Source organism: Andrographis paniculata, unplaced genomic scaffold (assembly GCF_009805555.1).
Source record: "Andrographis paniculata isolate CXL003 unplaced genomic scaffold, ASM980555v1 Contig71END, whole genome shotgun sequence".
Lineage (NCBI taxonomy): Eukaryota > Viridiplantae > Streptophyta > Magnoliopsida > Lamiales > Acanthaceae > Andrographis > Andrographis paniculata.
Genome location: NW_026137608.1, coordinates 4,591,462 through 4,616,771, shown reverse-complemented (window position 1 = coordinate 4,616,771; position 25,310 = coordinate 4,591,462). Strand labels below are relative to the sequence as shown.

General features: G+C 34.2%; 4 protein-coding genes across 4 annotated transcripts; 2 read left to right on the top strand and 2 right to left on the bottom strand.

Annotated features, from left to right (window-relative positions):
* Window positions 1–3,185: 3,185 nt before the first annotated feature.
* Window positions 3,186–3,877, top strand: LOC127265028 (E3 ubiquitin ligase BIG BROTHER-related-like). The gene has a single exon (XM_051294679.1). The coding sequence runs from the start codon at window positions 3,210–3,212 to the stop codon at window positions 3,846–3,848; it is 639 nt and encodes a 212-aa protein (XP_051150636.1). The 5' UTR covers window positions 3,186–3,209; the 3' UTR covers window positions 3,849–3,877.
* Window positions 3,878–6,612: 2,735 nt separating this feature from the next.
* LOC127264919 (probable E3 ubiquitin-protein ligase RHG1A) lies at window positions 6,613–7,836 on the top strand. Its single transcript, XM_051294516.1, has 2 exons — window positions 6,613–7,366; window positions 7,651–7,836. The coding sequence occupies exon 1, from the start codon at window positions 6,719–6,721 to the stop codon at window positions 7,343–7,345; it is 627 nt and encodes a 208-aa protein (XP_051150473.1). The 5' UTR covers window positions 6,613–6,718; the 3' UTR covers window positions 7,346–7,366; window positions 7,651–7,836.
* A 1,299-nt stretch (window positions 7,837–9,135) lies between these two features.
* LOC127264836 (E3 ubiquitin ligase BIG BROTHER-related-like) lies at window positions 9,136–9,828 on the bottom strand. Its single transcript, XM_051294381.1, has one exon. It carries the CDS (start codon window positions 9,826–9,828, stop codon window positions 9,136–9,138), a length of 693 nt encoding a protein of 230 aa, XP_051150338.1.
* Window positions 9,829–11,503: 1,675 nt separating this feature from the next.
* Window positions 11,504–12,124, bottom strand: LOC127264835 (ERAD-associated E3 ubiquitin-protein ligase HRD1A-like). The gene has a single exon (XM_051294380.1). The coding sequence runs from the start codon at window positions 12,122–12,124 to the stop codon at window positions 11,504–11,506; it is 621 nt and encodes a 206-aa protein (XP_051150337.1).
* Window positions 12,125–25,310: the final 13,186 nt, after the last annotated feature.

Genomic DNA, 25,310 nt, shown 5'->3' with positions numbered 1-25,310 from the left:
GTGTATGTATTTTTAAATTTTATATTGTGTTATTTTTATTTTTTATTAATTAGTTTTTTTATTCTTATTAAGTAAGCGTTTTATTTTAATTGATTTGATTTTAAATATTATATTCTAATATTACTTTTAAAAATTTTCTTCAATTATATTGAAATTTTGACTTTGTTGATTTAAAAAGGGTAAAATATATTTTAGTTCCGTTGACCATTTTATCATTTTTAATTTCGTAATTGAAAATTGTTTTAAAGTAAGTCTTATAAGTATAAAATTTTTGCATTTTTAGTCCTCCGTCACCGAAGATGCATGCGTGGAAATGTCGGATGACACATGTCCACTTCAGTGCCAGGATATGTAGATAATTTTGATTTTTTCTTTATTTTTAAAATTTTAAAAATTAAAAATTAAAAAACATAAATAGTAAAAAACAAATTAAAGTTTTAAAATAAAATAAAACATAAATAGTTTAATTTAATTTAATTTTTTTATATTTTAAAATTTTATTTTATTATTTATATATTTTTACATTTTTAAGTTTTATTTTTTTATATTTTTATTTTTAAAAATAAAATAAAATAACTAAAAATTATCCACTCCATCAAGTAGTGCTAACTTGGAGGTCATTGTGTCCCAGGTCTAAAATAATAAAGACCTCCAGTTACTCTGATTAAAATAATTTACACTTTTAAAAAATTATTTGAATAATTCATATAAAAAAATATTATAAATTTTAATAGATAAAAAAATTATTTATCTTTTTTTTTACCTCCATTTGGATTGTGAATGTATTTTTTCTTATATATATATATAGTTTCAAGAGCAAATTTGAAATTTTTTAGGTAGTTAATAATATAAATTTTAGATTAAATTAAAATGTGTGCAAGAAATATACGTAAATAGATGTAAAATAATAGAATATGTTTATTTTTATTTCAAATAAAAAAAATTACCATCCATTTTATATGACTTTCAATCAAAATATATTACAATATTTTTTTATATAAAATATTATATAAAAAATACTATTTAAATCAAAATTTAAATTAATATCTCGATTTTAAATCAAAATCAAATAAATTTATAATATTTTATATTTAATTATTGAAATTTTACGAATGAATAATATATATTATATATATTGTATCAATTCATCAGAAATCGTATTTTGAAAAAAAATAATAATTAGGTGAACAAATCAAATTTATGCATTGACAGTAAAACATTTGAGCTCGCCTCGTTTAACAATTTTTTTATTCATGTTCGGCTTGGCTCGGCTCGTTAAGAGAAATTTATTTTATTTATTTAATTTTTTTAAAAAATTTAAATTTAGTTAATAATAATTATAATTTTTATTAATAAATTTGAATAAAAATAGAATGAAATATAATATTTACAAAGATATATATACTTATTAAATATAAAATTATCAATTTAATTTCTTTAATGAATACTATCGAACGTTAGCGAACAAGTTCGAACTCGTTCGTGAACATAACGAGCCAAAATTTATGTTCATGTTCGGCTCGTTTAACTTAACGAATGAGCTCTTAGCGAACTCAAACGAACCGAACCGAGCCGAGCTTGCGAACAGTTCGTTTGTTTTACAGCTCTCTCTATATATATGAAGTATATTTTATAAATTATGAATATCGTTATTAAAATAGATGTGATTTATTTTTTCATTAATTGTGACAGAATGTTTAGTTAACAAGGATTACCGTATTGATTCGAAAAAATTAATACCGAAAAATCAACACCCGAAAAATAAAAAAATAATACATATTTTTATTACAATTAAGTTAAATAATTACAACATGTGTTATATAATAATATGTTATATGCTAAAATCAACTATTGTATTTGCTCCGTGTGATTATATTATTTGTTGTATTTGTACCGTCAATAGTAACATCGTGTGTAGTTTGTTAGCATATTGCGTGTTATTCAGTTGAATTTAAAATTCAGCATTTTACCTCGTCGCCTAATAATATTGGTATTCTAGAAAATACAAATCTTAAATTCATTCCATGAATAATAAACAATTTCTAAATTATACTACCTCATTTCCGGCTCTAAGAGTCTTATTCACTTTTTGCATATTAATGTTTGAATATTAATTATTATATCTAAACGTAGTATAAATTAAGAAAAAATTGTAAAAATACTTCAATTAGTATCTTATAACGCAAAAGGTAAATGTTAAGTACAATGATTCAAAAGATAAATGTGACATTTAGAGCCAGATGGAGATAGTATATATCATCATATTTTCAAACTAATAACATAATTTTCATATATTCAGTATACTATATCTTCACCATCTTAAAGTAAGATATCATAGGGTTATTATATCGACAACGGATTTACTGGTTAACAACTTTATCTCGTTTTTATTGAATAAATTGCAATTATAATAAATATATACTTTTTTCGTTCATAAACTAATATTCTATTTTTTTTTTATTTGAAACGTTAAATTTTCCTATTTTTCCTTTTAAATGCAAATTGTATTTTTTACCCTTAATTCATTTACTACTTTTAAATAAATTCTATCTAAATATTAGGTACGTATTTAATATTATTAATTTTCATAATTAAAATGTCATTAAATAAAAATTTTAAATTCCTAAGTCCCCATGTTAATATCAACCACAATTAAAATTTAAATGGATTGAGCAGCAATATTGTAAAATTATTTTATGTAACTAAAAAAAAATTGCATTATATTTCATAATCATAATTATAGTCTAAAATCATACCAATCTAATTCCACGGATAAAATTATATCTAAAACAACTAAATCTAATTTAAAATTCAATAACTAAATTATCTCAACAAGCCATATACCAGCAACAATAAGTATACGATAAAGATCATTCTATACTTATCCAAAAAAAAAAAAAAAAAAAAAAATCTTAACTAGCATGATAACAAATTTATTTGAATTGATCAAATAAGATATATTTATTAAACGACCTTTCTTTCCGTAACAAAAATCTATATGTACGGATTCAATTACTATACCCCAAACATATTGTGCCAAAAAATTAATAAAATAAAAATTTTTAAATACGCATGGCGATTGGTGATTGATTGTATACTGGGTAGGGTAACTGAACCCTACATATACATATATATATATATATACGCCCTATGTTTATTTTTTTACAAAACGTTCATCAAGAAAAACCAAAAGCATAACATAGTACTACATGGAAGAAAACAACGATCGAACTCCGAGCAATGACAACGGTCAAGCGACGACGGATTCGACTCTTTTCGAGCATCTGAGGGGCAGAAGATGGGAACCGTATGATTCCGACAGGATTTGTTATAGAATGGTAAGAGCAATACTCCAATTACAAAGGAGCATCCAAGAAGATTCAGGAAACACAAACCTGACAAGAGAAGATTTCGACGAGGCTTCTTATTTTGCGGTCGAGCAAGATATCGTATATCTTAGAAACAGTGGCACTGATTTGACGCCGGAAAATGAAGATGCCCTGTTCTATGAGATATTAGGTTTCGTAGAGACGCGTGTTTCCGGTGTGATTGAGAATCTAATCGAGGAGCTGAATTTAACTGTCGAAGAATATTCTCATCAGCATAACGATGGTTTGTCCGACGAAGCTATTGACGGATATCTGAAGAAGAGGAATTTATCCGGCGCAGCGGCGGTGCTTGATGAAGAAGTGTTGTGCATTGTGTGTAGAGATGATTTTAAGGAAGAAGTCGAGACGAAGGAGATTGCACGGCTTGAATGCGGGCACGAGTATCACGTTGACTGCATAAAGAAGTGGCTTCGACTCAACAATACTTGTCCGCTCTGCAGAGCTATATGTGTGAGTTAGTAAAGACTAGTAAAACAACTAGCATTTGTTTGCTGCAATATATATATATATATTTTTTTTTTTTTGACGTGAATCCAATATATATTTTATCATCTCACAAAAAATATCTATTATTTTTATATTACCTCTATAATTACCGTTTGTATACATTAAAAATATATTTATATTTGTATAATTTACTTATTACAAGAGAACAATAAAATATTTTTGTATCTTTTCTTAATTTATACAACGTATTAATCTAATAATAAATATTAAAAAATAACAACGGTTTCAGGTTGAATTGTCGGTTTCAGGTTGAATTGTTGATATTTCTTTTTTTTTTTTTTTGTAATAGTAATATTTATTTCAACAAAAAATATAAGTAAACAAAGCCAATGTATCTTATTGATTTACAATGTATAAGAACTAGCGTGTAAAATGCTTTTCTGGTAAATATTTTAGTTATTTATAATAATTGAATAATTATATCTATAAAAATTAATTTATTTTTTAAAAGATCTATATATGAGGTAATAATTACTGTTATAGATAGAATATAAAAAAATTATAGTAATCAAGTGTATTAAATATTTTTTTTTTAGCACTAGTGTATACGCATTCAAATAGATTAGTAAATTATAAAAATTTAAAATAAGTTACGGTAAAATTTGTCTTCTAAATTCATTTTTCAGCACGATAATAGATGATAAAAAACATAAAAAATAATAAAAAATTCTTATATTTATTATTAAATGTATTTGAAAAATATATAGTTTTTTGCTTCCATTTTTATTATGTATCAAAATATATTTTAATATTTGCCACAAATACTCTAAACAATATTTATCAATATAAAATCAAAATAAATAACATATAATTTAATATTAATAACCTATTGGTCATATATATCAAAATAAAATATTTCTTCCTCCTTAAAAAATGAACCCATATTTTTTTTTATATGAATTTTATTGTAATTGTGCGCTTTTGTATAAAAAGTAAAAAAAAGAAGTATAAAAATAGTATTACCTTTTATTGAATACGAAGATGAGAATATTTTAAAAAAAGGACACAAATAAAAAGTAAACATATTTTTAAAATACGAATGAAATAATAAATAAAATACGTAAATAAAATATTTCATTATACATTATTAAAGATGACCTATTTTAAAGAATATAAAAAATACATACAATTTTAATTTTTATAATTTACTTATATGCTAATAAATGAAATTAATTTATAAATTTAAATTAAACTTAAAGAGAATATAAAATTAAAAGAAGAAACTTTTCATATCTATACACAAGTCCATTGTAATATTAAATTCATTATATTAAACACCAAATATTATGAAAATTTTAAAATATATTTGTGCTTAGCAAAGTAATCCACTGTTGATCCGGTCCAAAAAATACGGCCCAAATCAAGTTACAACACAGATCCGGCCGAAGAACACAGCCCAAATCGGTTCCGGAAAGCCCAAAACAGGCCCAAAACATAAGCAACCACACAAGATTTTGGTCCATAGTTATCCATTTGTAATTTCGGAGATAATTTATATATATATATATATATAAATTCTAAATAGATATCAAATAAATTAAAATAAAAATTATTAATTAAAATCAAAATAAAAAATAATTAATTTGTAGAGACGGGTGAATTTAAATTGTTTGATAGATTTGAAAAATTTCGAAATTAATTAAAATAGGTTCAGAAGTTCCCAAGCTAATAAAGGTTCAAAATTTCAAAGACTAATGAAGGTTCGGAAGTTTCGAGACTAATTACAATAGATTCGGAAGTTTCGACACCAATTACAATAAGTTCAGAATTTTCGAGACTAACAAATGAACTTGGAATTTTCAAAATTTTGGAAAGTTCGGAGGTTTTTAAACTAATTAAAATAAATTTGGATGTTCCGAGACTAATAAATTTGAAATTTACGGGATTATATAAAATAGGTTCAGAATTTTCGAGACTAATAAAAGTCTCATAAATTCATAAAGTAATTACAATAGGTTCGGAAGTTCCGGAGCTGAAAAGTCTCAGAATTTCTGTGGCTAATCAAAATAGATCGGGAATCGCTGAGACTAATAAAAGTTTCGGAATTCCCGAAACTAATTAAAATAGACTCAGAATTTCCGATACTAACAGTTTTGGAATTTCTGAGACTAATCAAAATAGGTTCGGAATTTTGGAAACTAATACAATTCTCGAAATTTTTTAAACTTATTAAAATAGGTTCGGAAGTTTCGAAATTAAAAGTCTCTAAATTTCAGTAGATTCGAAATTTTCGAGACCATTTAATATAATAAATTATATATTATAGATTCGGAAAATATGAAACTATTTTGGATAGTCTCAAAAATTTCAAGGCAAAAGAAATTGATTGATTTAATATTTATTATGTTAGACTCTCGGAATTGATTATGAGGCAAAAAGGAAAAATCCCTAAACTACCTCTATTAATATTAACTATTCAGTTAAAATTTAGGAATAGTCTACAAAATTTTCCAATATTATTAAATTTTACAAAGGATAGGATCAGATCCGATAAAGATTGACTTCTATTAATTTTAACTACACAATTAAAATTTAAGAATAATTTACAAAATTTCACAATATTATTGAATTTCACAATGGATAAGATCAGCAAGATACCGGCAATCACATGTATCCGATAAAGATTGTTGGATACTAAAGAAATTCTTAACTAATATGATAACAAACTTATCTGAACTTCTTGATCAGATAAGATATATTTATAACATCCTTTCCTTTCCCGCCAAAAAAAAAATTCTATATGTACATGTCTATGTTTATCTTGTCGAAAACTCATACCAAACTTTCGCCAACAAAAACTAGAAGCATAATATAGTACTACAATGGAAACTAACAACGCTCAAGAGACGTCAACAGCTTCGACTCTTTTCGAGCATCTGATGGGCAGAAGATGGGAATCATATGATTCGGACAAGATTTGTAATAGAATTGTACGAGTAGTACTCGACAAGCGCAGCAGCCGCGAAGGAAATTCAGCGGCCACAGCCCTGACAAGAGATGATTTTGATGGCGCCGCTCATTTTGCAGTCGGGCAAGAGGTTGCATATCTGAGAGACAGTCGGGATAAATTTAGCGCTGATTTGACGACAGAAAATGAATATGTCCTGTTCTATGAGATATTTGGTTTCGTAGAGCGCCGCGTTTTCGATCTGATTGATAATCTAGCGGATGCGATGAATTTAATGGTCGAACATCCTTATCAGCATAATGATGGTTTGTCCGATGAAGCTATTGACAGATATCTGAATAAAAGGAATTTTACTGGCGCGGCGGCCCCAGATGAAGAAGTGCAGATGTGCATTGTGTGTCAAGAGGATCTTCGGGAAGAACTCGAAATTAAGGCGATCACACGGCTTGAATGCGGACACATGTATCATGTTGATTGTATAAGGAAGTGGCTTCGACTCAACAACAGTTGCCCTGTCTGCAAAGTTATCTGTGTGAATTAGTATAGACCAGTAAAACAATAGGTTTGATCACTTTGTATATATTTATATATATATATATATATTTACGGAGGTTGTTGATATATTAGTTATTTAGGTTTAAATTAAATTGAATTGTTTTAGATTTGGTTTTTTATCTTTAACTTGTTCACAATTGTTGAGTTCATAAAATATTCTCACAAATGTGTTTTTTTATCTTAAATATGAAAAATTATACTAATAATATAAAAAAAAATAATATTTTAAATTTAATTGTTGATTTTTTTAAGTGGACAAAATATATATTTGTTACTCCCTAACTTTTGTAGGTTTGATAAAAAGTGGCGGCCCAACCCAGAGGATCGGCCCATGCGACCCACAAAGAAGTTCAGTTTGTTACTCCCTTATTTGGATACTTTTATTTCTCCAAGATCAAATCCGTTTCTTTCTTTGTATGCTTTCCTTTATTTTATTATTCTTGGATCTTAATAATTTATCTTTTCAAATTAATATCATTTAATTTCCAGCCTTAATTTGTGTCTCATTTTTACATCCGTATGATCAAATCCCAGTCGCTCCCATTATACTAAACCAGCCCCGAATCAAATATTGCGATCGATTCCATCCACACCCGTTTGCACATCGATTTTTATTGCAAAACTAGACTGGATACTTTCTTGAGTAAGCTGCGGAACCCGAATTACATCAATTTCAACAGACCCAATTCTTCCGGCCGTCATTGACGAATTTTAGCGATAACAGATTAATACGCCCAGCGGGACTCCAACGAGTCTCGTATTTTTATGCAACTGACAAATCGCAAGTTAGCATGGGCAGAACCACAATGTCGATTGCCGGCGAAATTACAACGTCGCATGTTTCCGGAGAAATCACACATGACGAATTCTCTGTAGCTCCGGGAGGTGTGGAAAGAATGGTGACAATCCCGGCTAACGTTTTACAGGACAGATCCGAGAAGACCTCCAAACGGCACTCCATGAGTCGGCGGTGGAGTTTTTCCGGTATTTTACGGACTTTTTGAAACTCACCATCACTTGCATGGATGAAGGAAAACGAAATCCACAATGGAGAAACTCCGATAACCAATAATGAACTCACCGGAAACGATCCTCTCTCAAGAAAATTTAGTTAATTTAAATATTTTATTGTGAATTATAATTATAATTGTTATAATAAATTTCTAAGAAATATATATTATAATTGAACTTATTTAAATATTTAATTAAAAATAATTAAAAATATATAATTATATGTAGATATATATAATTAAATATATGTACGATATATTAATATTTTAATTTCAATATTCTATCGAATAAAAAATAAAATAAATAAATATTAAAAATTAGAATAATATAATAAAATATAAGAGTATAATATATAATTCAGTAAATAATGTTTTTAATAAAATTATCTTATGGTCAAATTATCCCAGACACATATATCTAATAATACAAATATATTCAAACAATACAAATATAAGAATACGTATGGAGGGAGTATAAGATAAGATCTTTTGTCTGTCTTCATGTTATATTATTTTTAACAACAATTAATTTAAATATAATTAAAATATTTTTAGTTGAGATCAATTTTGATGAATTTTTCTATAAATGACTAAAATTGACTTGTTTTATATTCAAACTGATCAATTTTTTTTTTTTTTTTGAAAAAAACAGTGTCAAATCAGTAAAATACGAGGGCCAACTTCCGAAACTCAGGGGTTGGTTCTGTCGCTGAAAATATGTATCATAAATCTATTACATTGTAAACTATAAATATATATTGCTTTTCTAGACTTTATTAATGCCACAGATAGCTCTGCAGTACGGGCAAGTATCGTTGAGTCGAAACCACTTCTTTATGCAATCGAGATGATACACGTGTCCGCATTCCAGCCCAGCAATCTCCTTAGTCTCGACTTCTTCCCGAAGATCATCCCGACACACAATGCACATCTCGTCTGGCGCTGCGCCCGTAATATTCCTTTTCTTCAGATATACGTCAATAATTTCATCGGACAAACCATCGTTATTACAATTCTGGCGAGGATGTTCGCCTATTAAAGCCACTTCATCCAGTAAATACTCCATATAATGGGAAACACGGTGCTCTACATAACCCCATATCTCAAGGGACAGGGCATTTACATTCACCCTCGTCCAATCAACGTTCGATCCATCTCTCAGATATTCGATATCTTGGTCGATCGCCAGATTGGTGATGTCGTCGATTACATCGGTTGTCAGGATTGTCTCTGCTGGATAATTTTGTTGATCGATTTCTTCTAGGATTCTCCTAAAAACCCTGTCCGAATCGTATGATTCCCATCTTCTGTTCATCAGATCCTCGAAAAGGAAAAGGCTGGTCGACTCTCGATCGGTGTAATTACTCGGAGTTTGAGCGTTGTTAATTTCTCTTTGGACTGCGGCATCACTTTCGATGGATGATTGATTCGTCTGGACTATTAGAAGAGAAGGATCCATAGTACTATGTTGTTTCTTGACGAAAGTTTGGTTAGAGTTTTGAACGATATGAACAGAGGGATGTATGTATGTATGTATGTATATATAGGTTCTGGTTTTGGCAAAAGAGGGTGTTTAATAAATAAATCGTATCACATTATTTAATAACTAATTAGTTAAGATTCGTTTGACATCAAATAATCTATATCGGATATTATATATATATCATATCATATCATATCATATACCATATAATATATATATATATTTGATAAGAAGTTTTTATTGCCGGGTTATCATAATTTTGATGATTTTATTTTATTTTTTAAATATTAAATTTGGATAATTAATTAAAATTTTTAAATAACAAATAATTCAATAAAATTTAGATTTATTGGGATAATAAATAACAAAAATATTGATAAAATATTATTTTCATTATCTATATACATATTTGACTTTTAGTTTTATAAATTTTTCGATTTTAAAACTTTTTTGTTTTCTTTTTAAAAATCAGAAGAAAAAGTTATTATAAGAAATAATACAAACATAAGAAAAAGAATACCTAAAAACATAGGTTCTTGTTTCGTTAACTGTATGACCAAATTAAAATTTTCAGAGAGTGTTACTGATGCTCTTTCAATCCAATTGTGAGATTTGGGATCAAATGTTTATACTTCGACCACAATTTTACAGAACGTGACCAATTTGTTTTATTCGGTTTCTTGATTTTAAATTTTTTAAAAATTTGTGATTTTCGATGGTTGGTACAACGATGATTGTTGAAACACGCTATTAAATATATTAGTTAAATATATTAAAAATATATTTTAAAAATATATTCAAATTATTAAATAAAAATACCAAAATTATATTAGTTAAAAACTATATTACTATTATTTAGGGTTGTGATCTCATCGAAGCATAGTCTAATTTCACTTACTTTTTGCGAGGGAGCAATAAATAAGGTAGAACCTTAACATTCAATCTCGTAGTCCACTTGCAAGAACACAATTTCTGGATGTTCTTCGGCTGTCTTGCAGAGCTGATTTAGGCAACCTCGTGTTTGTTTGAGGGATTTGTTTGGATTTTCACTATTCAAATGATGCTGAGCCGCACGAATTTGTTTTTAAATATCCTCTAAAAGGCCTCATTCTAGTGGAGTTCATTTGGACTTATAAAGTGTGAAATTTTCATTATAACTTTCCCATGTGGGACTTGAGTTTGCACTCCAATAAAAATAAGATAAAAATAATACAAATTAGATAAAAAAAAAATAAAAGAAAACAAACAAACAAACTTCATTAGAACTAGTACGACTGTGTTTACTTTGCATTTCATTCCACTTTTTTTTCTTTTTTTTTTACAAAATATGGTAGGATCCCAATAAAAATGATTATTTTACTTTTGACATAATTATGTAGGAGGTATAGTGTTTGGTAATTGTTTTTCATAATTTTGCTTTTATTTTTATTTTTTTTAAATTATATTTAAAACAGTACAGTGAAGAGGTAAAAAATGCGATATGAATTTAAAGAAAACAAAAGAAATTGCAAAAATTTTATGATATAATAGCAAGAGATTTGGGATTGGATTATAACCCATCGAGATTTGATTTTTGTTCATTTAATTAGCTCAACCAATACCATTAAAAAATATATATACAAAATGAATAAACAAATTGTTTTACTAATATTTACAAATTCACACAAATAGCTCTGCAGAGCGGGCAAGTATTCTTGAGTCGAAGCCACTTTTTTATGCAATAGACATGATACAAGTGTCCACATTCAAGCCGTGCGATCTCCTTAGTCTCGACTTCCTTCCGAAGATCGTCTCTACACACAATGCACAACTGTGTTTCTTCATTTGGCGCTGCCACGCCGCTAAAATTCCTCTCCTTCAAATATCCATCAATAGTTTTATCGGACAAATCATCATTATGCTGACGAGGATCTTCTTCGAGAATTAAATTCAGCTCGTACATTAGATTCTCAATCATATTTGAAAACACGACTCTTATGAGACAAATTATCGCGGAGAACAGGGCCTGTTCATTTGCCGGCGTCCAATCAGCGCTAAATCCACCTCGACTGTCTCTCAGATACGCAATCTCCTCTTCGATCGCAAAATGAATGGCGTCAATCAAATCATCTCTTGTAAGAGCCGAATCTCTTTCGCTGTTGTTAATGAGGACTATTTCTCGTACTATTCTATCACGAATCCTGTCCGAATCATATGATTCATATCTTCTGCCCATCAGATACTCGAAAAGATTCGAAGCCGTCGACATCTCTTGATCGTTGTTAATTTCCATGGTTGTATTTTTGTTATGCTTTTCGGTTTTCTTGACGAAGGTATTGTAAGAGTTTTCAACTAGGTAAACGCAGGATATTATATCTTATATATATATATGATTGTACCAATCTTCCACATGAATTGTCTTTTATGCCCTTCTGGCAAAATGACTTCTTAGCCCTTCACATCACCCACCCTTTCTTTGTCCTGCTGCAACCGCTGTGCCAATGGCGTGTTATCCAAACGACTCTCTTGTGTCTCCTCCTTGTCCAATCGATTCTTCATCGACAAAATCGTGTTTTCCAGTCGATTCCTAATCTCCTGCGTTACTTTCGAGCGAGAGGAGGAGAATCTCACGGACGAGAACGTCAGGGATACTCATTCAGTCGAAGTGGCCCTCGGCTCATGTATACATCACCACCATAAGGTTTACATCAACTGTTGGGCTGCTCGGATCGATTCGTACCTTGGAGATCCAATTCAGGGTTTTGTTTTTTTTTGTTCGGATAGATTATTTGTTTTCGGGGTGCTTTTTTGCCTTCTCAAAACTGTTTTATGTTTTTATTTTTCTGATATATGTTTGCGATGATGGACTGATTGGAATCTTACTTTGTGTTGAGTTTGTTTGTTGACTTGAGATAATTAGCTTTCTGAATATGAGAGTGTTGTTTCAGGTGGCTTGGTAAGCGTTTTCAATTTTATTAGATGGATTTTGTCGTATTTTATAACTTATATTTATTTATTTATTTATATCGAATTTTGGTATTATTTATGTTAATTTACTCTAATAATTGTATTTATTTTATTATAATGTTAATTTATTAGTTTTTAGGTATAATTTATAATTATTTTGGTGTATAATTTAAATTAATTGATGTATTTTTTGAATTATATTATTAAGCATTATTTATGTGATATTTAAGTATTTAATTTTGGCTAAATTAATTTTATTTATTATTTATTTAAATAAATATTTATAAGGTATTTATTATATAGGTGAAATAATGTTTGAAAACTGGTTCGAGAGTTCAAAATTGGCTTTAAAAAGCGAAAACATGGCTTCAGGAGCAAAAAAACAGTCACCGGCGCAAAGTTAACAAAAGTCGACGGTCAATAAAAGTCAATGCGCAAAAGTCAAAGTCAACCGATGCGCGGAATTCAAGCGGCAGCCGCACAGAAAGCAAGCGAGAACGGAAAGTGCGCGGCGACTGTATAGGAGTGCGCGAGCGCGGAAAGCAAGCGGCAGCTGCATTTATGAATGCAGAAAGCGATGGCGGTTGCGCGGAAATGTGAGCAGAGCAAAAATCTATGCATGAAAGTGAGCGATAGCGGCTATGCGGAAAACAAGCGGCAGCTGCATTTACTCTAGCCACCTGAATTAAATCCGCTCAACATCTTTCAGCTCCTGCATTTATTCTAGTCACCTTACATTTATTCTTGCACTCTCAATTGAGTGTAATTCCTGATTAATATATGAAGAAAAAAAGAAAAAAAAATTGTATTTAACTCATCTGGTATTTTAAAAACTATAAAAAAGTTTTCAAAACCGAAATTTAAATCTACATAAATTCCTAAAATTTTTAAAATCTAATAAAATTGAGTAAAATCCAATTGAATACATCTTTTAATCTTATTAATTTATGTCACTAAAGTATCACTATATCAAAATTTTAAATTCCTAAACTACCCATTAATATTAACCACAATTAAAATTTAGGAGTAATCTACAAAATTTCAATATGTTGTAAAATCTTATAAAAAGAATGGACTAGCAAGATACCAGTAACCATATGAATCCCAAAAAGATTATTGGATACTTTAAAAAATCTTAACTAATATCATAACAAACTTATCTGAACTTTATGATCAGATATGATATGTGATATGTTTATTAAACATCCCGCAAAAAAAAAAAAACTCTATATATATATATATATATTCTACGTTTACCTCGTTGAATACTCTTACAAAACTTTGGTCAAGAAAAACGAAAAGCATAACAAAGTACAACCATGGAAATTCTCGGAATCGAATTCAGAACAACAACTAAGCATGTCGAAAAGGCTCCCACGTACTTAGCTACGTTGAACTACCCAGAATCTGTTTGTAACACGAAACAGGGTTGAAATAGTCGATTCTTCTATCGTCCTTCCGCAACCTTGTCGAAATCTAACTTGAACAAAATCGAACATGGAATTTTTTGGTGAATGTGAGAGGGAGAAATATGATAGGAATTCTACTAGCTTAAATAATATGTTGGGAATTAAAAGAAAAAGGGGGAGAAAATCAGTTTGTTCGCGATACAAAATCAAAAATCTCGTATTATTAAACTAGATAAAAATATAGGAGAAAATAAATCGAGAAAATGGAGTGTATGAAATGTATATTATTGTGTATATATGGTGTGTATGTGAGTAATTAGAGGAGATATTTATAGGGGGAAAGCTAAGCTTTTAGAAGCTTCGTTGTTACAACCGCCCATAAATAACTACTTCAAAAAATAACCATAAATAGTTATCTCTAAGAATAGTTACTAACTACCTCTAAAAATAGTTATTAACTACCTCTAAAAATAATCATAAATAACTACCTCTAAAAGTAGCAACTAATATAACTACTAATAACTTACTAAAAAACTACCTATTTTCTAGAAGGTTTTAAAAAAAATATTACACAAAAATAGCCAAAAATTGGCTAAGTGATGATGCAAGAATTAAATATGAGAGTGCAAGAATAAATGTAAGGTGACTAGAATAAATGCAGGAGCTGAAAGATGTTGAGCGGATTTAATTCAGGTGGCTAGAGTAAATGCAGCTGCCGCTTGTTTTCCGCATAGCCGCTATCGCTCACTTTCATGCATAGATTTTTGCTCTGCTCACATTTCCGCGCAACCGCCATCGCTTTCTGCATTCATAAATGCAGCTGCCGCTTGCTTTCCGCGCTCGCGCACTCCTATACAGTCGCCGCGCACTTTCCGTTCTCGCTTGCTTTCTGTGCGGCTGCCGCTTGAATTCCGCGCATCGGTTGACTTTGACTTTTGCGCATTGACTTTTATTGACCGTCGACTTTTGTTAACTTTGCGCCGGTGACTGTTTTTTTGCTCCTGAAGCCATGTTTTCGCTTTTTAAAGCCAATTTTGAACTCTCGAACCAGTTTTCAAACATTATTTCACCTATATAATAAATACCTTATAAATATTTATTTAAATAAATAATAAATAAAATTAATTTAGCCAAAATTAAATACTTAAATATCACATAAATAATGCTTAATAATATAATTCAAAAAATACATCAATTAATTTAAATTATACACCAAAATAATTATAAATTATACCTAAAAACTAATAAATTAACATTATAATAAAATAAATACAATTATTAGAGTAAATTAACATAAATAATACCAAAATTCGATATAAATAAATAAATAAATATAAGTTATAAAATACGACAAAATCCATCTAATAAAATTGAAAACGCTTACCAAGCCACCTGAAACAACACTCTCATATTCAGAAAGCTAATTATCTCAAGTCAACAAACAAACTCAACACAAAGTAAGATTCCAATCAGTCCATCATCGCAAACATATATCAGAAAAATAAAAACATAAAACAGTTTTGAGAAGGCAAAAAAGCACCCCGAAAACAAATAATCTATCCGAACAAAAAAAAACAAAACCCTGAATTGGATCTCCAAGGTACGAATCGATCCGAGCAGCCCAACAGTTGATGTAAACCTTATGGTGGTGATGTATACATGAGCCGAGGGCCACTTCGACTGAATGAGTATCCCTGACGTTCTCGTCCGTGAGATTCTCCTCCTCTCGCTCGAAAGTAACGCAGGAGATTAGGAATCGACTGGAAAACACGATTTTGTCGATGAAGAATCGATTGGACAAGGAGGAGACACAAGAGAGTCGTTTGGATAACACGCCATTGGCACAGCGGTTGCAGCAGGACAAAGAAAGGGTGGGTGATGTGAAGGGCTAAGAAGTCATTTTGCCAGAAGGGCATAAAAGACAATTCATGTGGAAGATTGGTACAATCATATATATATATAAGATATAATATCCTGCGTTTACCTAGTTGAAAACTCTTACAATACCTTCGTCAAGAAAACCGAAAAGCATAACAAAAATACAACCATGGAAATTAACAACGATCAAGAGATGTCGACGGCTTCGAATCTTTTCGAGTATCTGATGGGCAGAAGATATGAATCATATGATTCGGACAGGATTCGTGATAGAATAGTACGAGAAATAGTCCTCATTAACAACAGCGAAAGAGATTCGGCTCTTACAAGAGATGATTTGATTGACGCCATTCATTTTGCGATCGAAGAGGAGATTGCGTATCTGAGAGACAGTCGAGGTGGATTTAGCGCTGATTGGACGCCGGCAAATGAACAGGCCCTGTTCTCCGCGATAATTTGTCTCATAAGAGTCGTGTTTTCAAATATGATTGAGAATCTAATGTACGAGCTGAATTTAATTCTCGAAGAAGATCCTCGTCAGCATAATGATGATTTGTCCGATAAAACTATTGATGGATATTTGAAGGAGAGGAATTTTAGCGGCGTGGCAGCGCCAAATGAAGAAACACAGTTGTGCATTGTGTGTAGAGACGATCTTCGGAAGGAAGTCGAGACTAAGGAGATCGCACGGCTTGAATGTGGACACTTGTATCATGTCTATTGCATAAAAAAGTGGCTTCGACTCAAGAATACTTGCCCGCTCTGCAGAGCTATTTGTGTGAATTTGTAAATATTAGTAAAACAATTTGTTTATTCATTTTGTATATATATTTTTTAATGGTATTGGTTGAGCTAATTAAATGAACAAAAATCAAATCTCGATGGGTTATAATCCAATCCCAAATCTCTTGCTATTATATCATAAAATTTTTGCAATTTCTTTTGTTTTCTTTAAATTCATATCGCATTTTTTACCTCTTCACTGTACTGTTTTAAATATAATTTAAAAAAAATAAAAATAAAAGCAAAATTATGAAAAACAATTACCAAACACTATACCTCCTACATAATTATGTCAAAAGTAAAATAATCATTTTTATTGGGATCCTACCATATTTTGTAAAAAAAAAAGAAAAAAAAAGTGGAATGAAATGCAAAGTAAACACAGTCGTACTAGTTCTAACGAAGTTTGTTTGTTTGTTTTCTTTTATTTTTTTTTATCTAATTTGTATTATTTTTATCTTATTTTTATTGGAGTGCAAACTCAAGTCCCACATGGGAAAGTTATAATGAAAATTTCACACTTTATAAGTCCAAATGAACTCCACTAGAATGAGGCCTTTTAGAGGATATCTAAAAACAAATTCGTGCGGCTCAGCCAAAAACAAATCCGTGCGTACAAGTGGAGCATCATTTTCTTCCATGTTTTTTGTTTAGTCCCGCTACACTAGTATGAGACGTTCAAAAACAAACTCAAAGTGAACAATATCATATTAGTGTTGAGTTAGTCCAATCCTAATATTTCGTAATATTTTCGTAAACAAAATATATCGAAATTCTTGATCTATCAACAGCAGCACCTATGTTGGATTGTTCAGATGAATGCAGCTGTGGCCGAAGCAGAGGAGCCCAAGTGGTGGCAAAGAGACACGAGCCCGAACATGATCGATGTCCACTCGACTCAAGACTTTATCGACGCCCTGAGTCGAGCCGAGGACAGGCTAGTCATCGTAGAGTTCTACGCAACATGGCGCGCTTCATGTCGCGCATTATTTCCCAAGGAGATCAATTCTGCTTCTCTTGTATATATAGTGTCTGAATTTCCTTGTTCAGACAACATTAGTACATTAAGATACTCTTATCCGAGGTTGCCTAAATCAGCTCTGCAAGACAGCCGAAGAACATCCAGAAATTGTGTTCTTGAAAGTGGACTACGAGATTGAATGTTAAGGTTCTACCTTATTTATTGCTCCCTCGCAAAAAGTAAGTGAAATTAGACTATGCTTCGATGAGATCACAACCCTAAATAATAGTAATATAGTTTTTAACTAATATAATTTTGGTATTTTTATTTAATAATTTGAATATATTTTTAAAATATATTTTTAATATATTTAACTAATATATTTAATAGCGTGTTTCAACAATCATCGTTGTACCAACCATCGAAAATCACAAATTTTTAAAAAATTTAAAATCAAGAAACCGAATAAAACAAATTGGTCACGTTCTGTAAAATTGTGGTCGAAGTATAAACATTTGATCCCAAATCTCACAATTGGATTGAAAGAGCATCAGTAACACTCTCTGAAAATTTTAATTTGGTCATACAGTTAACGAAACAAGAACCTATGTTTTTAGGTATTCTTTTTCTTATGTTTGTATTATTTCTTATAATAACTTTTTCTTCTGATTTTTAAAAACAAAACAAAAAAGTTTTAAAATCGAAAAATTTATAAAACTAAAAGTCAAATATGTATATAGATAATGAAAATAATATTTTATCAATATTTTTGTTATTTATTATCCCAATAAATCTAAATTTTATTGAATTATTTGTTATTTAAAAATTTTAATTAATTATCCAAATTTAATATTTAAAAAATAAAATAAAATCATCAAAATTATGATAACCCGGCAATAAAAACTTCTTATCAAATATATATATATATATATTATATGGTATATGATATGATATGATATATGTATGTATACACACATGATATCCGATATAGATTATTTGATGTCAAACGAATATTAACTAATTAGTTATTAAATAATGTGATACGATTTATTTATTAAACACCCTCTTTTGCCAAAACCAGAACCTATATATACATACATACATATCGTTCAAAACTCTAACCAAACTTTCGTCAAGAAACAACATAGTACTATGGATCCTTCTCTTCTAATAGTCCAGACGAATCAATCATCCATCGAAAGTGATGCCGCAGTCCAAAGAGAAATTAACAACGCTCAAACTCCGAGTAATTACACCGATCGAGAGTCGACCAGCCTTTTCCTTTTCGAGGATCTGATGAACAGAAGATGGGAATCATACGATTCGGACAGGGTTTTTAGGAGAATCCTAGAAGAAATCGACCAACAAAATTATCCAGCAGAGACAATCCTGACAACCGATGTAATCGACGACATCACCAATCTGGCCATCGACCAAGATATCGAATATCTGAGAGATGGATCGAACGTTGATTGGACGAGGGTGAATGTAAATGCCCTGTCCCTTGAGATGTGGGGTTATGTAGAGCACCGTGTTTCCCATTATATGGAGTATTTACTGGATGAAGTGGCTTTAATAGGCGAACATCCTCGCCAGAATTGTAATAATGATGGTTTGTCCGATGAAATTATTGACGTATATCTGAAGAAAAGGAATATTACGGGCGCGGCGCCAGACGAGATGTGCATTGTGTGTCGGGATGATCTTCGGGAAGAAGTTGAGACTAAGGAGATCGTTGGGCTGGAATGCGGACACGTGTATCATGTTGATTGCATAAAGAAGTGGCTTCGACTCAACGATACTTGTCCGTACTGTAGAACTATCTGTAGTGTTAATAAAGTCTAGAAAAGCAATATATATATATATAGATTACAATGTAATAGATTTATGATACATATTGTTAGCGACGGAACCAACCCCTGAGTTTCGGAAATTGACCCTCGTATTTTACTGATTTGACATTGTTTTTTTTAAATTTTATTTTTGTCATGGTAGTAATGTATGAAAAAAATAAAAAAATATATATGTATCTATAACAAAGTGATCATTTTAATATTTTAAGTCTTTGGTTCTTTTTGTGTTAGTTTGATTTTGCAATTGTTTTAGCAATGGTTATCTATGACATTATAGGAGAATTATATAGAAATTACTCGTACTGTTGTATTAAAAAAAATGAAAAAAAAAAAACGATTTATTTGATATTTTTAGGAAAAAAAATTAATGAATAGTAAAAATCTAATAGAATTTAGCAAATGAACACATAGTATAAAGATGTATCAATGGTCCAATTTATCGTTAAAAAGTCATAAAATAGTTAAATGATGGTAATACTTTTTAATAATACGTAAATTGTAAGGATTTTTTTTGTTATTTTAGTTATGTAAAAGTACAATTACTAAAAAAAAAAAGACATTAATTTCGGATAGATTAATTAAAATGACAAAATTTTTAAATTGATTGGGGACATCATAGTTGTTTGTCTTCTCTCCCCTTCATTTTTTGTTAATTAAAAAAAAAAAACTTGTGTTTTCATTGCGTTGAATATTTTAGATATTTTGTTTATAATTTTGATTATGTTTCTATTCTCCTAAATTAAATTGTTTAGACCGTGCGGTAATCTCCGTTCGCAAAATTCGGCTGGACGACGGCTCCGTGAGCAGCTGACGGGATCGTCGTTCGCAATTTCTGGCCGCGACGTAGATCGCAAGGAATCTCATTTTTTCTGCCTACATGTGCACAAAAATCTGTGCAGGAGTTTTTTGGGACTTGTGGTGCCTACTCTGTCACGATGGACGGCCTGAGCGGCATTCGTATGTCGGGTCACGAGTTCGCTGTTGTCTGCGGGGACAGACATCGACAATGATCATTTCGCAGGTTCGCATATAGAATTCTTTCTACGAATTCTCCATTCTCTAACCGATAAGGTTTATTCGACTTCTCGCGATGATGCGGGTTCTTCGGCGCCCGTGAGGGAACCCCCGTTCGTAAAATTCGGATGGACGACGGCTCCGTGAGCGGCTGACGGGGTCGTCGTTCGCGATTTCTGGCCGCGACGTGGATCGCAAGGAATCCCATTTTTCCTGTCTACTTGTGCACAAAAATCTGTGTAGGAGATTTTTGGGACTCGTGGTGCCCACTCTGTCACGATGGACGGCCTGAGCGGCACTCGTACGTCGGGTCACGACTTCGCAGTTGTCTGCCGGGGCAGACATTGACAATGATCGTTTCGTAGGTTCGCCTATAGAATTCTTTATACGAATTCTCCATTCTCTAAACGATAAGGCTTATTCGACTTCTCGCGATGACGCGTGTTCGTCGGTGCCCGTGCACAAACCCCCGTTCGCAAAATTCGGCTAGACGAAGGCTCCGTGACCGGATGACGGGGTCCTCGATCGCGATTTTTGGCCGCGACGAGGATCACAAGGAATCCCATTTTTCCTGTCTACATGTGCACAAAAATCCGTGCAGGATTTTTTCGGGACTCGTGGTGCCCACTCTGTCACGATGGACGGCCTGAGCGGCATTCGTACGTCGGGTCACCACTTCGCTGTTGTCTGCCAGGGCAGACATCGACAATGATCGTTTCGCAGGTTCGCCTATAGAATTCTTTCTACGAATTCTCCATTCTCTTAAAAAATAAGGCTTATTCAACTTCTCATGAAGATGCAGGTTCTTCGGCGCCCGTGCGCGAACCCCAGTTCGCAAAATTCGGGTGGACGACGGCTTCGTGAGCGGCTGATGGGGTCGTCGTTCGCGATTTCTGGCCGCGACGTGGATCGCAAGGAATCCCATTTTTACTGCCTACGTGTGCACAAAAATCTGTGCAGGAGTTTTTTTTGGACTCGTGGTGCCCACTCTGTCACGATGGACGGCCTGAGCAGCACTCGAACGTCGGGTCACGACTTCGCAGTTGTCTGCCGGGGCAGACATCGACAATGATCGTTTCACTGGTTCGCCTATAGAATTCTTTCTACGAATTCTCCATTCTCTAAACGATAAGTCTTATTCGACTTCTCGCGATGACGCGGGTTCGTCGGCGCCCATGCGCAAACCCCCGTTCGCAAAATTCGGCTGGACGAAGGCTCCGTGACCGGCTGACGGGGTCGTCGTTCGCAATTTCTTTCCGCGACATGGATCGCAAGAAATCCCAATTTTCCTGCCTACATATGCACAAAAATCCGTGCAGGAGTTTTTTGGGACTCGTGGTGCCTACTCTGTCACGATGGACGGCCTGAGCGGCATTCGTATGTCGGGTCACGAGTTCGCTGTTGTCTGCGGGGGCAGACATTGACAATGATCGTTTCGCAGGTTCGCCTATAGAATTCTTTCCACGAATTCTCTATTCTCTAAACGATAAGGTTTATTCGACGTCTCGCGATGATGCGGGTTCTTCGGCGCCCGTGAGGGAACCCCCGTTTGTAAAATTCGGATGGACGACGGCTCCGTAAGCGGCTGACGGGGTCGTCGTTCGCGATTTCTAGCCGCGAGGTGGATCGCAAGGAATCACATTTTTCCTGCCTACATATGCACAAAAATCCGTGCAGGAGTTTTTTGGGACTCGTGGTGCCCACTCTGTCACGATGGACAGCCTGAGCGGCATTCGTACGTCGGGTCACGACTTCGCTATTGTTTGCCGAGGAAAACATCGACAATGATCATTTTGCTGGTTCGCCTATAGAATTCTTTCTACGAATTCTCCATTCTCTAAAAAATGAGGCTTATTCGACTTCTCATGATGATGCAGGTTTTTCGGCGCCCGTGCGCGAAACCCCGTTCGCAAAATTCGGCTGGATGACGGCTCCGTGAGCGGCTGACAGGGTTGTTGTTCGCAATTTCTGGCCGCGACGTGGATCGCAAGGAATCCCATTTTTCCTGCCTACGTGTGCACAAAAATCGGTGCAAGAGTTTTGTGGGACTCGTGGTGCCCACTCTGTCACGATGGACGGCCTGAGCGGTACTCGTACGTCAGGTCACGACTTCGCTATTGTCTGCCGGGGAAGACATCAACAATGACCGCTTCGCAGGTTCGTCTATAGAATTCTTTCTATGAATTCTCCATTCTCTAAACATTAAGGTTTATTCGACTTCTCGCGATGACGCGGGTTCGTCGACGCCCGTGCGCGAACCCCCGTTCGCAAAATTCGGCTGAACGAAGGCTCCGTGACTGGCTGACGGGGTCATCGTTTGCAATTTCTGGCCGCGATGTGGATCACAAGGAATCCCATTTTTCCTGCGTACATATGCACAAAAATCCGTGCAGGAATTTTTTGGGACTCGTGGTGCGCACTCTGTCACGATGGATGGCCTGAGCGGCATTCGTACGTCGGGTCACGACTACGCTGTTTTCTGCCGTGGAAGACATCGACAATGATCGATTTGCAGGTTCGCCTAAAGAATTCTCTCTACGAATTCTCCATTCTCTAAATGATAAGGCTTATTCGACGTCTCATGATGACACGGGTTCGTCGGCGCCCGTGCGCGAACCCCCGTTCGCAAAATTCGGCTAGACGAAGGCTCTGTGACCGGCTGACGGGGTCGTCGTTCGCGATTTTTGGCCGCGACGTGAATCGCAAGGAATCCCATTTTTCCTGCCTACATATGCACAAAAATCCGTGCAGGAATTTTTTGGGACTCGTGGTGCCAAGTCTGTCACGATGGACGTCCTGAGCGGCATTCGTACGTTGGGTCACGACTTCGCTGTTGTCTACCGGGGCAGACATCACCAATGATCATTTCGCAGGTTCGCCTATAGAATTCTTTCTACGAATTCTCCATTCTCTAAACGATAAGGCTTATTCGACTTCTCGCGATGACGCGGGTTCGTCGGCGCCCATGCGCGAACCCTTGTTCGCAAAATTCGGCTGGACAAAGGCTCCATGACCGGCTGACGGGGTCGTCGTTCGTGATTTCTGGCAACGACATGGATCGCAATGAATCCCATTTTTCCTGCCTACATATGCACAAAAATCCGTGCAGGAGTTTTTTGGTACTCGTGGTGCCCACTCTGTCACGATGGACGGCCTAAGCGGCATTCGTACGTCGGGTCACGACTTCGGTGTTGTCTGCCGGGGCAGACATCGACAATAATCATTTCGCAGGTTCGCCTATAGAATTCTTTTTACGAATTCTCCATTATATAAACGATAAGGCTTCTTCGACTTCGCGCGATAACGCAGGATCTTCGGCACCCGTGCGCGAACCCCCGTTTGCAAAATTCGGCTGGACGAAGGCTCCGTGAGCGGCTGACGGGTTCGTCGTTCGCGATTTCTAGCCGCGACGTGGATCGCAAGAAATCCCATTTTTCCTTCCTACGTGTGCACAAAAATCCATGCAGGAGTTTTTTTAGACTCGTGGTGCGCACTCTGTCACGATGGATGGCCTCAGCGGCATTCGTCCATCGGGTCACGACCACGCTGTTGTCTGCCGGGGAAGACATCGATAATGATCGATTTGCAAGTTCGCCTATAGAATTCTTCCTACGAATTCTCCATTCTCTAAATGATAAGGCTTATTCGACGTCTAATGATGATGTGGGTACGTCGGCTCCCGTGCGCGAACCCCCGTTCGCAAAATTCGGCATGACGAAGGCTCTGTGACCGGCTGACGGGGTCATCGTTCGCGATTTCTGGTTGCGACGTGGATCGCAAGGAATCCCATTTTTCCTGCGTACATATGCACAGAAATCCGTGCAGGAATTTTTTTGGACTCGTGGTGCCCAGTCTGTTCCGATGGACGGCCTGAGCGGCATTCGTATGTCGGGTCACGAGTTCACTGTTGTCTGCGGGGGCAGACATCGACAATGATCGTTTCGCAGGTTCGCCTATAGAATTCTTTCCACGAATTCTCTATTCTCTAAACGATAAGGTTTATTCGACTTCTCGCGATGATGCGGGTTCTTCGGCGCCCGTGAGGGAACCCCCGTTTGTGAAATTCGGATGGACGACGGCTCCGTGAGCGGCTGACGGGGTCGTCGTTCGCAATTTCTGCCCGCAACGTGGATCGCAAGTAATCCCATTTTTCCTGCCTACATATGCACAAAAATCCGTGCAGGAGTTTTTTGGGACTCGTGGTGCCCACTCTTTCACGATGGACGGCCTGAGCGGCATTCGTACGTCGGGTCATGACTTCGCTGTTGTCTGCCGGGGAAGACATCGACAATGATCGTTTCGCAGGTTCGCCTATAGAATTCTTTCTACGAATTCTCCATTATCTAAACGATAAGGCTTCTTCGACTTCGCGCGATGACGCGGGTTCGTCGGCGCCCGTGCACAAACCCCCGTTCGCAAAATTCGGCTGGACGAAGGCTCCGTGACTGGCTGACGAGGTCGTCTTCCACGACTTTTGGCGGCGACGTAGATCCCAAGGAATCCCATTTTTTCTTACTGCATATGCACAAAAAGACGTGGAGGAGTTCTTTGAGACTTGTGGAGCCCACTCTGTCACGATGGACGGCCTGAGCGGCATTCGTACGTCAGGTCACG

Excerpts from the sequence above, each read along its gene's own strand:
- LOC127265028 (XM_051294679.1), top strand. The coding sequence starts at position 3,210 with ATGGAAGAAAACAACGATCGAACTCCGAGCAATGACAACGGTCAAGCG.
- LOC127264919 (XM_051294516.1), top strand. The coding sequence starts at position 6,719 with ATGGAAACTAACAACGCTCAAGAGACGTCAACAGCTTCGACTCTTTTC.
- LOC127264836 (XM_051294381.1), bottom strand. The coding sequence starts at position 9,828 with ATGGATCCTTCTCTTCTAATAGTCCAGACGAATCAATCATCCATCGAA.
- LOC127264835 (XM_051294380.1), bottom strand. The coding sequence starts at position 12,124 with ATGGAAATTAACAACGATCAAGAGATGTCGACGGCTTCGAATCTTTTC.